This window comes from Zootermopsis nevadensis, unplaced genomic scaffold, assembly GCF_977971745.1.
Source record: "Zootermopsis nevadensis isolate Lab colony 2312 unplaced genomic scaffold, Znev_1.0 Znev_ptg000008l, whole genome shotgun sequence".
Classification (NCBI taxonomy): domain Eukaryota; kingdom Metazoa; phylum Arthropoda; class Insecta; order Blattodea; family Termopsidae; genus Zootermopsis; species Zootermopsis nevadensis.
In genome coordinates this window covers 11,864,032-11,878,083 of record NW_028259140.1, presented here as the reverse complement: position 1 = coordinate 11,878,083, position 14,052 = coordinate 11,864,032, and the positions used below count along the sequence as shown (strand labels likewise).

The following is a 14,052-nucleotide window of genomic DNA, read 5'->3' as shown; positions in this document are numbered from 1 at the left end:
ATTCCGTCTACAATTTAAATTATTATAGAATTTTTGAGCAATGGGTTTAGTTGCGTCCCACCTCCTAGTGCCCGAGAAAGACCATCCCGAGTTCGTAGACTGAAACTGTAATTCAAGACTTGCTAGAAACGTTCATGTAATTTGTTTACTGCTGCGTACTCGGCCTAAGGCACGTCCACTTCTGAGTTCGAAAACACATTATGCGTTCAGCGAGCTGTTTGCAGTGAAAACACTACAAAACTGCAAGAAACATTCCGCACACAATGCGGCTCGAACAGCCCCACTATGGACTAGTGTGATTTGTTAGAGCGGATCAGCTTACATGAACAATAAAATATCGCTCCATCAACCACGGGTTGTTTCTGGGACTGCTTTATAAGTGGATTAGATTAGTACATATGCTTTGTGGTATGCACGTCTTTGAGTTACGATTAAACCTCTTGTTATAACATGGAAAAAATGGCAAAAATTACACTCACCTCACAAAGAACTGGCGTCTTCGACAACAAAATGACAAGAACACTGTATTATTCAAACTGTTCACACACCTTGCACCTGTAGTTGCCTGTAATGGCGGAATCGGAAAATTAATGCCACAGATGGTATCAACATAGTGCTGCCACTAAAGAAGTACTAAAAATCCCATATATCCCCTGCGGTAAAAAAAATTCCCTTCACCCAATACGCTGTATTTGTACTCAGCTATTTAAGGCGTAGAATACACAGATGGATGTGATAGCGATTAATTTATCCGGTGTGCAAAGAACATGATTAAACGGAATAATTATACTGAGTTTAATTTGTAATACCGATTTCGTAGCAGGAATAAATTCGTTCTTTTCATGTTGAAACAACTATGTATTCATATGCAAACTTCTAGCCTTATGTAACACAACGAAACAGCCCCGAAATTTATACATCAAATGTGTACTCAAAATATCAACCCAGAAAGTAAAAAGTTCTTATTGCCTCCAATTTTCATTAATTTACAGATTACCTTGCCCACTTAACAGGGGCAATTACTGGTCCGTAAGCCAAGTTTTTTATCTTGAAAATTACATACATGACAATGTCATTGAACATTTAGGTTATGTGTAATACCTATCAGGTTTGGAAAGTTTTACTGTCCAGATAAAATTTAAAAGGTAACAGGCGATGTATGTTACTTCCATTACTATTCAGGACTATACATCTGTGTATCACTACACAAATTCATTGTCACTAACATAATGAAATAAGGATAGGTTGTATTAAATGCACAGAGAAGTCTTTATGCTCTTAGCATTCACTTCCTCATTCTACAATGCGATGGGGTACGTACCCATCTACCCAATTATAAGTCAGTAAATTTGCGAAGTTTCTAACCTATTAATATTAATCTTGGAAAAGAAAACCTGTATTATCCAAATTTAAACTCCGTGAACATCCAAATAAAGGCGGCCCTCAGAAAAAGTAAATTCCTATTAATAGTCACTTTTGAATATCTACTGAAAATTGAGGCTCACTTAAAAATTTGCATTCAAACTCACTAGACACCAGCCAGCTACTAATACTGAATATTTTCATGGATTTCCTCAGTCCCTTCTGGAATATCTTCGTATCTTGTTTTAAACATGCCACAGACACTCCCATCCGTATCCTACCATCTGACACTGCAGCTGTGATGAACAGTCTTGGGTGCATAGCTGTAATAAAATGGCCAAAATGAATAGGTATAATGTTGAGATTTTACATGATGATGCAGCGTGCTGCAAAAATGGTGACAGACAATGTCATGAGAATATTTGTAAATAAATTTACACATATATTAAATTTGCATGTATTTATACATCATTACAGTTTTACAATTATTTGCATATTTTTATTTCTAAATATAAACAAGCTAAGCAGCACTTACTTACAAATGTGGGCCTAGCATTAGCTGGCAGTTTCTATTTACACGTATAAATATTGCACAGTTCGGCCCAGCTAAGTACACGGCGTAAGAAAATGTCAGGGCTACTATGAACACTTGAGTGATGGTTCCATAGTAGTGGTAACTTAGAAATTGTACAGTTCAATGTTGTCAGAAACTTCCAACAACTGTAGTAAGTGTAAAACATCTACAAAATAGCAGACCATAAACAATCGTAAACTGCATTACATGTCCGGGCACTGCTTCTGTGACTAAATGATCCAGTGTTATGATTATCAGTCTAATTTCTGTTTCCTTCACTAAGAATTTTGAAGCAAATGGTTAAAAACTGATGTATAAATTTTTAATTAGAATTTATCTTAAAATATCATCCCATCTAGTTCCTAGAAATCATTTGTCACTATAGACGAGGGAACACTGTGGAAATGTGTCTCAAAAATTGATGTACTCACACAGAAATAATATTCTTTTGCGAAGAGATTTTCATAAATATAACAATGGTACATAGAATTCTCATGTATCATAAGCTGGTTTGAAACTGTATATTACGATGAAAGTTGAATGTTTAATTTATCATGTTTCCACAAGTGACTTTCTGTATTTGGTAGCTCAGAGCTCAAATGACTTCTAAATTTTACAATTACAGACAAATATGGCAACAAAATTATTTACCAAACTCGTGATAATATTAAATAAGGCAGAATATTGTACTGCGAGATGTTTCAAGCAGACACAGAAGTATTAAGAATAATGACTAAATTTACAAGTAAACTATACAAGAATTTAAAACATGCAGAATAATGAGTCATTTCACATTCCTATATGTATGTCTGGGATGCTTAATGTGCTGAAGGCAATGATAGGAACACCTAGTAGCAATAATCCTTAATCTGAAGATTTCTATCTTCTGGGTTGTTGCGCTGTGTAGTCTGGTCGATGTTTACCAACGTTTCAGAGGTCATATGCATATTCATCGCCGTGATGACGGAAGCAGCATGACCTCTGAAACGCTAGTGGACATTACCAGACTACACGGCGGAACAACCCAGAAGACAGAAATCTTCATACTCACCGCTGTGAAAACCTCAAATCTTACAAATTGTTTACCTTCACTGTTCTTTTGCCCTCATCCCATTCTAAATGTTCCTTGAGAATATTTCAATTCTCAAACCATTATATCAAGTGGCTAGCAACGAAACTCTGTGTCCGCTGTGGAAGAAAATGTATACGGCTATAGAATTTAGGAATGTAGGGATCTAATATATCAATAGTTGAGGCACATTAGCACCTGAAATACTTGCCATCTTTATTCTATATTCCACTGGGAACAGCATTACGCCCATCAACCCCAAAAGGGAAGGTGGGCAGTTGTGAAATATTGGTAGTTTTTAATATTTTGTAGGCACGTGTAAATCTCAAATTTCAAGATCAAATTGAAAGAAAGTTTCTCAATCTCAGGTTTAATATTGATTTTTCAGTCTTCAGTTTTCAAAAATACGAACTCTAGTCTATGACTGGCGACATAAGGCCACGACCTAAAATCTTGAATTTTTTCAGGCTTGTTATATTTCCTATCATTTCAATGCTTCTATCACGTAAAATACATGTCATTTCATTTGAATTTCCCACATTTTGTGGCATTTTTTTTTTTACTTATCATCTTTCCTTTCCAAATAGTGGCCATTTTGCAAGTATCACATCAGCTTCTGGGGTGTTCTGAAGTTAGGCATTATTATGGCTGTTGTGGTGGTTAATGTAATGAGTAAAAGAAGTAGTAGCAGTAGCAGCAGAAGCAATAGTATAATATTAAAAACACCAGACTATCAAAATTCTGTTAGAGTTCTGCTATACTGAATTCATAACAAGTAAACAAAGTTCAATTAAACTAGGCCTGCTATAATATCACTTTATTAAACACCACGTCATTTAATTAAAAATTACTGCCCAAGAACAGCTCAGAATTTAGGTTTACGTAATTCAACCGCTAAAATATTCCAAATACTTCTGTGTGATGTAACCTTCTCAATAATATTTTAAAATTTAACCCTTGGTTTTGCTACATTAATGAGCATTTAGTTCATTCCTTACTTCAGTCCACATCTCGTTACTTTAGTACGAGAACCAGACACCGGCCAGCCAAGACCGTGATCTAAATCACACGGCTACTCTTCCGACACGCAGAAAACCTAACAACACATCCATCAATCCCAACATCTGAACACGGACATTTGCCTTCACTCTGTGCACTCCAAAGTTTCCATGTCATGGTCATTGTATCAAAGTTGACTTTGATTAATTTTCTACTCCTTCACACAGCGAGGAGCCGCAGACAGAGAATTATGTCAGGGAGACATTAAAACTTCTTCCCTTACACTAAAACAATATTGCTTGTCTCTTTTCCTTGTTTTGTTTTGATATCACTTTTGACAGATGAGATTAAGTATCATACCTAAAATTTCATATCCTTGCCCTTCAATTAAGCCAAGGCCACTATTGTAACATAGAATTAAAAAAATACAGCCATTGTTCAATTCACATTGCCTTCTCCGCATCCTGCCATTATACTCTATTACCAGATTATCGAATAAAATTCACATCACAGTTCATAAAGAAACCATACAAAATTAAACATAATCTTCACACATGAAAGATAATTTAAATATTAACTTTAAAAATAAAATTGTCATAGTATTCTCTAATGAATAATATCACTAGATATAAAATACTTTTACATGACTGCAAATATATATTAACCAGTCTTTCAACAGAAGTGCGTGGTATACATCAAGTAGGAAAAGAACTTATGCATTGCATATCTTAAAAATCTTCTATACTTGTATTATTTGTAGGATATGTAAATGCCTAAGAGATGACATAACATTTTGGGTAACAACTGTCATAATTTGTCATTTTTAAAGTAATAATATACTGTGGTTTCCTCGTACCTGTTCCAAACAAAGACCATATTTTTCTGAACAGCAATGACTGAGAACTTACTGTAATTGCTTTATTCCAGGACAACTCCTACAACATAAAAAAATGGTCCTTAGTCTAAGGTGAGTAAAACAAATAAGGATGCTTGTACTTAATAGAACATGGCTCATCTACTCTTCAATTATCTTTTTTGACAAAATGATCACTTACCCTAGACACGAAGACCACTTTTTTATCATACAAAAATTGCAACGTTATAAATATAACAGGATCTTCCAGCCTCAATGATGACAAAATCATCAAAATCATGGATGCTTCACATTTCATAAAACCAATTAATATGCTCTCATTCGTTTGTCAATGGACATATAATTGATCTTTCGCTCGTTCTTCGAATTAATGCCGAATTAGAAGCTCCTATAAGAACTGAGGGTTTGTGCTGCTGTTTCATAGGCTGCTGTTGTATGTCAGGTGCTAGACGCACCACATCCCCACTGATGGAGTTGTGACGCTGTCTTCTTCTTGTCGAAATGTCGTTACCTCGTCTCATGAGGCTTGTGTGTCGAGTGTTACTTCCACTGATGGTATGTTGACGGAGCGATTTCAAGGAGTCTTCATAACTGCCACTGATAACATAATATTTAATAAGTTTGTATAATATATGTAATGCTTTAATGATGGATATTTGAGGCAGATTTTACTTAATGTAACAACATCACAAACCATATTAATTTGGTAAATCATGATCAAGAATAAGTAATTGATTTTAAAAAGAACTGAAACTTGTTTCATTAGGGAAAATTTGATTTTAAATCATCATAAATTATGCACTGCACAAATATATGAATTTGATGAAGTCTTTAATGGGCTTAGGAAGCAATATGCAAATTGCATGTTCTCAATCAGCCGGGAGGATGTTAATGAATGAAGCATAATGCCTAACCTCTCAGACTGGCTATTTTCACATTATTTGTGAAATATGTTATGAACACCACTGCACTGCACTAGGTGTCTTCAATTACTTTCTTTGCACAGCAAGAAACTCTGTAGTCTCATAATAATAAAATATCCTCATTGTAAAAGATTGCAATTTAAGATTTTCTAAAAATTCATCAAACAGGAACTGAGTTTATACACAGACAGACAGACGAGATGACAACAAAGCTAAATGGAGCCTTTGCAACTTCTGTTTTGGACACAATTAAAAATTTGGTACTGACATTTACTTCTCATATAGGTTATGGTTTATGCTTCTGAAAAATGCCCATTTTAATCAAATCATAACGTCAATTCAATGTGATGGACGGGAAATTTTCTATTATTACATGACAAGAAAAATTACTACACTGAATGCAAAATATCTCCAAGCCTTAGCGATGTACGTAGCGGTCAATATTCTTTAGATTTTGAGCTGACATTTGTTTTGTGAAAATCTGTGACTAAGCAGTGCAGATGATAGGACAAGCAGTCATATACTATGTCACAGGCTGACATCTGTGCATGAAGTAGATCTACCCACTTTACTTTGAACTGAGTGGCTCGGTTCACACGTATCATCACATGTGTACATGATATCATCACATAAGACCATAAATGACTAATTGTTATGGCATACAGACTTATAACCATGCATTAATTGCGCATGCAAACTGCGGAAAGACTTTCTTCCCTTGAGTGAATATATGGCAATGTATAAAAATGTACTTAGTCCGTAAAGTAATTAAATCAAATGGACCCTATCGACAGTAATACTCATACAAGAGCCATATCAAATTTCATTATAATCTGTCACAGTAATAAAAGACAAGTGCAAAAATGTATTTATACCCTTAGTAAAATGGCACTTAAAATGAACCATACTATACCAAATTCTAAATAGCTTCAAGAATGTTAGTTAGTTATTTTAATTGGCCAGATAGTTTGGGCATTGTTACTTGCAGACAAATGCATGACCATGACAGAACTAAATGGAGGTTTTGAAACATATTTCAAAACTGAGTTGAGGTACAGTTCCACAATAATACTACGTGAAAGTCGGACATTATGTAATTAACAGTGTTGATTTTAAATTGAATAGTAAGAGATTCTGCAGAGTAGTTGTTTCACGGACTCCAACAGTAGTTGTCTCAGAGCACTGATTCTTATGCTTCTTTTGAGTGTGACAAATTATTTTCATCTTGTTTTCACACTATACCATAACTTGTTATTCTGCTTTAATAAAATGTATATTTTCAGATTTATGTAATTTAAAAGTCATAAAATACCAATTAAAATTACTTTTAAATCACTTATCTACACATAAAAGTCACTGTAAAATATGAATTACAACCTATGGTAAGTGAACAGCAAGTGATATAATTTGGTGGCAGAATGCTAACAAATATGGTTTACATACTCATATGTGAGCAGATGAACTACTTGTTCTCTGTATAAATAAAATATAATATAATAGCATCAATGCATATAAGATGAAGCCTGACTCAAAGTCCCATTTATGTGCTATATTTAAATAGAGTGATTTAATTCATGTAAATTATAAAATTATTACAAAACAATGAATCACTCCCAAAACTGTACTTCATATGGCACACCCCTGCTAAAGTCACCCCTTTAAGATTCACTGCCTCAGAGATATGAATTTAGTCAAGAAAAAGGAAGTGAAAAATATCAGTGTATAAATTTTCTTGGTTAATAATTACAGAAATTAATTCAATCCTCTTGGGCTATCAGTCATGCCAAATGATAAAATAAGTCTAAGAGTCCAAGAGGATTTTATTAATTCAGTTTGCTGTGAAAGTTTTAGACCATACGAATTACAGAAATCCAAAAAAATAAGTGAACAATTCCAAAGACAACTGCTTCGCAGACTTCAGCGACAGTTCCTTTAGACACATAAATTTGGTCCAAGACAAGGAAGTAGAGCTAGCTATCAACATTCATGATTAATGATGTTAGTTCTGTGTTTTTAATCACTTGCTTACTTGCTACTGTCACCAGATGAGTGACTGGTGGAATGCCCACAAACACAACGTCCAATACCAGAATCCTGCCCACTGGACTGGAGTGACGTAATGGAAGCCTCCAGGCCAGTAGTGGCAGCTGCTACATTGCTGTTGGAACGCACCGGGCGAAGGTGCTGGCCTACTGAGCAGTTATGGCCCTGGTGTTCACGGAGTCTGGAGCAGCTTGGATCATGATGCTGATGGAAGAGTGGACCACAGACCACTGACTTGCTGGAGTGCAGATCAACATATGTGTCTGTTGTGTCACCACACCCCATGCTATCAAGATATGATGCAGGGAACAGGTGAGCTTTTGAAGTGGTTCTCATTATGGGGTTTGTTGGATTGCTGATGTTGAAACCCGCTTGTGATGGGTAAGATTTATTCTTCTGTTGTTTTCTGAAATAAATATGACTTACTGATACAAATTGGAAGACATTATCTTGATTAAGGCATGGAATGTGGGAGGGATGCAAGTACAACCAGAGAGTCTAGTGATGTTATGTAAATACCCGAGATCTTTTCTCAAAGGACATTCCCAGTTAAAACTTTTTAACACTATCATATTTATTTCTAAGACATGAATACATTTTGAAAATGAATATGATACTTATGATAAGATATATTTATATATCATAATTATCTTCTACTTTTTGGCATCTTGAAGTAAACCCATTGGCTGTGAAGCTAACTAACTAACTAACTAACTACATGGCTTACCGAACCTGACGGTTCATCACCGAATTAACCAAAGCTCTCCACCGGACCCTGTCCTGGGCCAACAAAATCCAGTATCCTTCAACTCCTATCTCCCATAGATCTCGCCTGAGATTATCCTCCCATCTACGTCTAGGTCTCCCCAGCGGTTCTTCCCCTCAGGCTTACCAACCAATGTCCGGTGCACACTTCTTGTCCCATCTATGGGTGCTACATGCCCTGCCAATCTCATTCTTCTCAACTTAATCACCCTGACAATACTGAGGGAGGAGTACAGATTTTTAAATCATCTTTGAAGTATATTTATTAAGATAATATGCATTCTTAATTTTCCTTGATTTACAGTTTCTATGTTCAGTATTTCATTACACAACATGTCACTTACCTCTGTTTTCCCCTTCGGACGCACCCAACACATATTGCAGCTGCCAGAGCGCCCACAAACACAACACAACCGAGCACAACCACTCCCACTTCAAGAGATGAGAGTAGGTAACGTTGGTTACGTGGTTTATTGACAACAGGAGCTCCATTGGCTATTTCTAGAACTCGGTAGTGCTCCAAGTGCTGCTTTATGTCAGACTGCTTCTTGTTCAGGACGCTGTAAAATACATAAATATTCATAGTGTGAAAATCAGTCTTGGAAACCTTGCGCTATTCAACCTGTTTCTCTTCCATATTTCTTTTGTGTGTTTGATTGAGGAGTATTTTAGCTTTGTGAACTAAAGATTAATATTTAGCAGACTCAGTTTACTTCAGATTTGATGACATTTCAAACACTAGTTAAATCAAGATAGTAATGTGGTTAACCGCTGAATAAATAAGATTTGAAAAGACAGCATAAACCCACACAATTTATGGACAAATACATACTAAACAGTCTATGTTTATTCGCATACTTAATAAGTACATTTTATTTACACTCTTACACACACCTCTTCTGGTTTGAAACTTATAAAATGTCATGTATCTGTTTTCACAGCTAAGTGGTGGAGCAGTTGTAAACTTTTGTAAGCACACATGCTTATGAACTGAAGTCTGAAAATTATTTACTAGACCTCATTACCAACATGTTTGTTCTTCATTTCATTTTCTCATCAGCAGTACAATTTCATTTTTGTGAGAATTTGCAGTCACGTACTGGCCATTTTGACAAAAGGGATAGCTTTATTATTCATATTTACAAAGAAATTATTATTTAATTTTTGCAACACGTCATGCTACAATGCAGGCAAACAATAATTAACATTGCAATGGTTTAAGGCCACTTATTCACTTACTTCTGTAATGTGTCCATATCAATGATAATGTTCATCCTTGGGTCGACTGCATAAAGATATAAGTCAGTCCTGTAAATAAAATGTTGTGGAGGCTGAGAAACTTCTTTTCTTACTGTTAATAGAACACCAATTTAAACAAAATGGACAATTAAGTAGAATTTGAGGTTTTCACGGCAGTGAGTCTATCTTCTGGGTTGTTGTGCCATGTAGTCTAGTAGAAGTATACCAACGTTTCAGAGGTTCTTACTGTACTCATCACCCTGACGATGATGGTAGCAAGAACCTCTGAAACACTGGTAAACTTCTACCAGACTACATGGCACAACTCATAAGATAGCCAGCTTCAGAGGAACAGTTCATTTCTAAATGTTATTGAAGATAGTGTCGTATTACTATTACCGGCTGTTCAAATGAGGCAGGAACTAGATTATTGCATGGGCAGCAAGGAAGAAGGGTTTTTCTCTTTTTATTTATGTGATTTCACCCCCTGTTACCATTCCTTGAAACATAACTGCCACATAATTAGGGAGTGCTGTAAGTTATCCTGGAATTAATGATGTAGTGAATGTTTAAACAAACAAAAAATTATGTATGTCACTTTTTTCACAAGTATTTATTGAGACAAACTCAATAAATTATCTACACACTCATGTAATGTCAATGTTACAATTTTCAGATCTAAATAAGTATTGAGATTCCTTGACAGTTGTTCAGAAAGTTCTTCAAAATAAAATTAAATAAAAATCAAGTTAATTCATTCTCAAGTTGTTTATGGCACATGGACAAATGGATAGACCAGGCTATCATAATAGGGAAATGTGCCTAAAAGACAGTAAATCCTTGTCCTCCGTATATGACTGTGACATCAAGCTGTCTTCCCTTGTATACTCTGTTTCACTTTATATGTCTACTTACAGAGGTCCTTATACTTACACAACAAATTAGTAAAAAGATTTGCAAGTCGTATTGAACTTACGCACTGCCCTCGTCAATGTCTCGTTCCACATGAGGTTCAATCTTTCTGACTCGCACATCTAAACCAGTCAAATTGAAGAGAGCACTGTTGGGAAAATGTACAACTCAATTAGAAGCTAGTTGGTTACATTTCTCACATTCAAAACTCGCACATTTATTACTACTTGTATAACGTACATGAAAATAGTGAACTATAAAGATTTTATTAAGCAAATATATTAGACAGGACTTGACTCAGGAAATTTTAAAAAATTTCATTCTGTTTTGAATATGATTACAGTCTCTCACAAAACCAAATTTCAGAAACAGTACTTCTATTCTATCGTCAAGAACAACGGTTTCTTGTGTCAAGGCGGACTGCACATGGATGGCATAACTTTACCTGCTGATCAGCCAAATATTTAACCAGCAGTTATGGATAAATGCCAGGATATTATTAACCATCAAAATATCAGCTATGATAAGGATGAGGTTCCTTTCACAATTACAATATTCTAGTAATTGTAGAATTATTTATGAGTGTTAACGTTTTTTTTATTTGAGTAACTTTATGGAAAAACTTTCTCATGATGGAATAATTTAACAATAAAAAATGGTAGCAGGTTGAGACTAGCCCAGTCAGGGAACCCAACAGAGTACATAGGGTTCTGTTCTCTCACTGGTTATGCTGATAATAGAAGAGAACAAACTTCAGAAAACAGTAAGACCCTAAGCTGTAGCTTGTTTAATTTAAGCATAAATCTGGTACTGATGCATGCACAGACACAAAAATATAAGAAACCAACCTAAACCATCTAAAGAATATCGGGTAAAGTAAGATTATGCTAGATACATGAGCCACTTAATGACAAGAAGCACACAATAATGATAGTTGTAATAAATCTACAGAACTTTGCTGTGGTCTGATGTAACTCACTTGGTTATATTCTCCATATCCTTCTCAACTGTAGTCGGCTTTGAACCCATAACCATCACCAGCTGCTTCTCTTCATCAAGGACATATACCTGAGAAATGAAACACATGTAGTTCCACTTTCTTTTCAATAATGTTCTCTAGAGCAGAAAACTTAATAAATTAGGACAGTGTACAAACAATGCAATGATGACATTTCATTGAACTTATGTCAATCTAATAATTTTACAAAGAATACTGTTCTTGACTACATGTGGAGTACGGCCAAGCACAATCGTACATTCACAGATGACAATGTGCAATGATCAGTTGCTAAAGAGAAGTGTTTTAAATTTGGTTATGTTGGGTTGGGTTAAGTTAGTAATGTGCAGACGAAAATTTGCAATGAATAGTTGCTTGTGGACAGTTCATGATAATTTGGTTTTGTTGGGTTATGTTGTGTTAGGTTATATTAGTGTCACGTATGTGCAGATGGCAATGCACATTGTTGCATGCGCAGTCGACAATAAACAATGATCTGTTGCTTATGTGTATTTCTTTTAATTTCTTATGTTGTGTTAGGTTAGGTTAGGCTATAGACACGCATGTGCAGAAGACAATGTGCAATGAAGCATAATTTACTATTTGATGCATTTGTACGACATATTCCCAGAGTGTTATATATTCCTGATTTCTTGAGTCCAACATTATTAACGAAGTATAACTGTATCCGATATTACTTTTGTTTAATTAATCAACAATAAACATTAATATTCCAGATTCAGGTATGAAAACTGTATTTAAATATTTAACATTTTACAAAGTATGACACATTCCTCCATTCCTAGTTAACTATAAAACTGTATGCTTGCTGTATGAACGGAGGAAAAATCTGTATTTGTGTGTTAAGTAAATGAAGTTCAAACCAACAGAAGAATGAAAATATGTTAAAATACTCTTATTTCTATTTATTGAAATCATTCTAAGGAACCACTCTTTTTCAGGCATAACCTTTATCACATGGGAAAATGTATTTACACTCTTGTACTATGGGGTTGGTGACCATATTTTAACTTAGGAATTTCACCCAGAGTCACTAGACTTATAATACTTGCAGCTTCTGTATATGGCTGTGGGCAGCGGCCTTCCAGACTGGATTTATATAATCCATCATAGGGCACATGAGCTGCTTGTTATGGATTCTAGTGTATCACTCCACTTTCACTATTAGTTTCTTTATGCTTTTAAATGAAAGAATTCTATAACTTTTTCTACACCCTGGAAAAGTAATTCATAGGAAATAAAAGGACACTTACAAAAACATTTGTGATGGCTGACCTTCCATCATCTGCTCCTCTTTTATCTGTGGCTTTCACGTCAAAACCATAGACACGACCAGCATCGTGTGCAAAGCTCACAATAGAGCGAACCTGTCCAGTGATGGGATCAATAACAAACTTGCGGGACTCATCATCAACTCTTCCCAAGATCTGGTAACGTATGTCTGCATTCAGTCCTTCATCAGGATCAGTAGCCTGTAACACATCTGTTAAGTCAGTCACTTGCAACAGGGTCAATGAAGACTAGTTTTGTGTGATTTCCCCACTGCTCCCCTTTTGGCCCTATCAGGACTTCCTATTCCCTTCTTTTGAATTCAGATTCTTAAACTTACTTCCTCAAAAGATTTATTTTATTTTATTGTATTATATTCTAATTTATTTAATTTTCCCTCCATTATCTTGTTTCATTTTCCTTACATTAATTTCTTCTTTCCTACCTTAATTCCACATAATTGTATTTGTGGTCTATTTCTATGAATCCTGCTCTCTCCTCCCTACAACCTTGTCAAGGTCCCCTCTTCTCCCATGACTCTTTTATTTTTCCTGCCCTAACTCTGGTTTCTCCCTCCTTTCCCACTGGTCCAGCCAGGGCTCTGCCTTGTCCAATCCACTCCTGTATCTATTCCATTATTTCCATGTGATGTTTATCAACCTGAAGAAAAGTAGTAAGCTCTTCTGAAACATTAATCAATATCCACCAGACTGTGTTGCAAAATCCCAGAAGACATGTGTCTTCATGTCTTATTGTGAAACTACAACTTATTAATAATTTGTGATGTTGTTCACTTAACAATGCTCTCACCGACACATGGTGCGTTTTAAACTGCTAACAATAAACAGAGTTATTTAAGACGTAAAGCATGTAAAAGATCTTGAAGGCAGGATAGAGAGAAATCCAAGTGAGATCTAAACAGGGTAACCCCAAAACCTAAGTCCAGAGCATGATCAATATACCACCCTGATCAGCAAATGTTACATAGCATCAAGACTGTTATTA

The 14,052-nt window shown here is 35.4% G+C and overlaps 1 protein-coding gene across 3 annotated transcripts in view; it reads right to left on the bottom strand.

Moving 5' to 3' along the window:
• Positions 1-1,803: 1,803 nt before the first annotated feature.
• Cad89D (cadherin 89D) overlaps positions 1,804-14,052 on the bottom strand; it is a 90,984-nt gene continuing 78,735 nt past the window's right edge. Inside the window, exons 18-24 of one of the 3 annotated variants that reach the window (XM_022084979.2) lie at positions 13,032-13,250; positions 11,740-11,828; positions 10,825-10,908; positions 9,849-9,917; positions 8,954-9,169; positions 7,831-8,250; positions 1,804-5,475 (exon numbers count right to left, since the gene is read on the bottom strand). In XM_022084979.2, the coding sequence (XP_021940671.2) occupies positions 5,196-5,475; positions 7,831-8,250; positions 8,954-9,169; positions 9,849-9,917; positions 10,825-10,908; positions 11,740-11,828; positions 13,032-13,250 (1,377 nt within the window). In that variant the 3' untranslated portion in view covers positions 1,804-5,195. The remainder of the gene's footprint in view (positions 5,476-7,830; positions 8,251-8,953; positions 9,170-9,848; positions 9,918-10,824; positions 10,909-11,739; positions 11,829-13,031; positions 13,251-14,052) is intronic. The other 2 variants (XM_022084981.2, XM_022084982.2) reach the window with 2 other exon arrangements.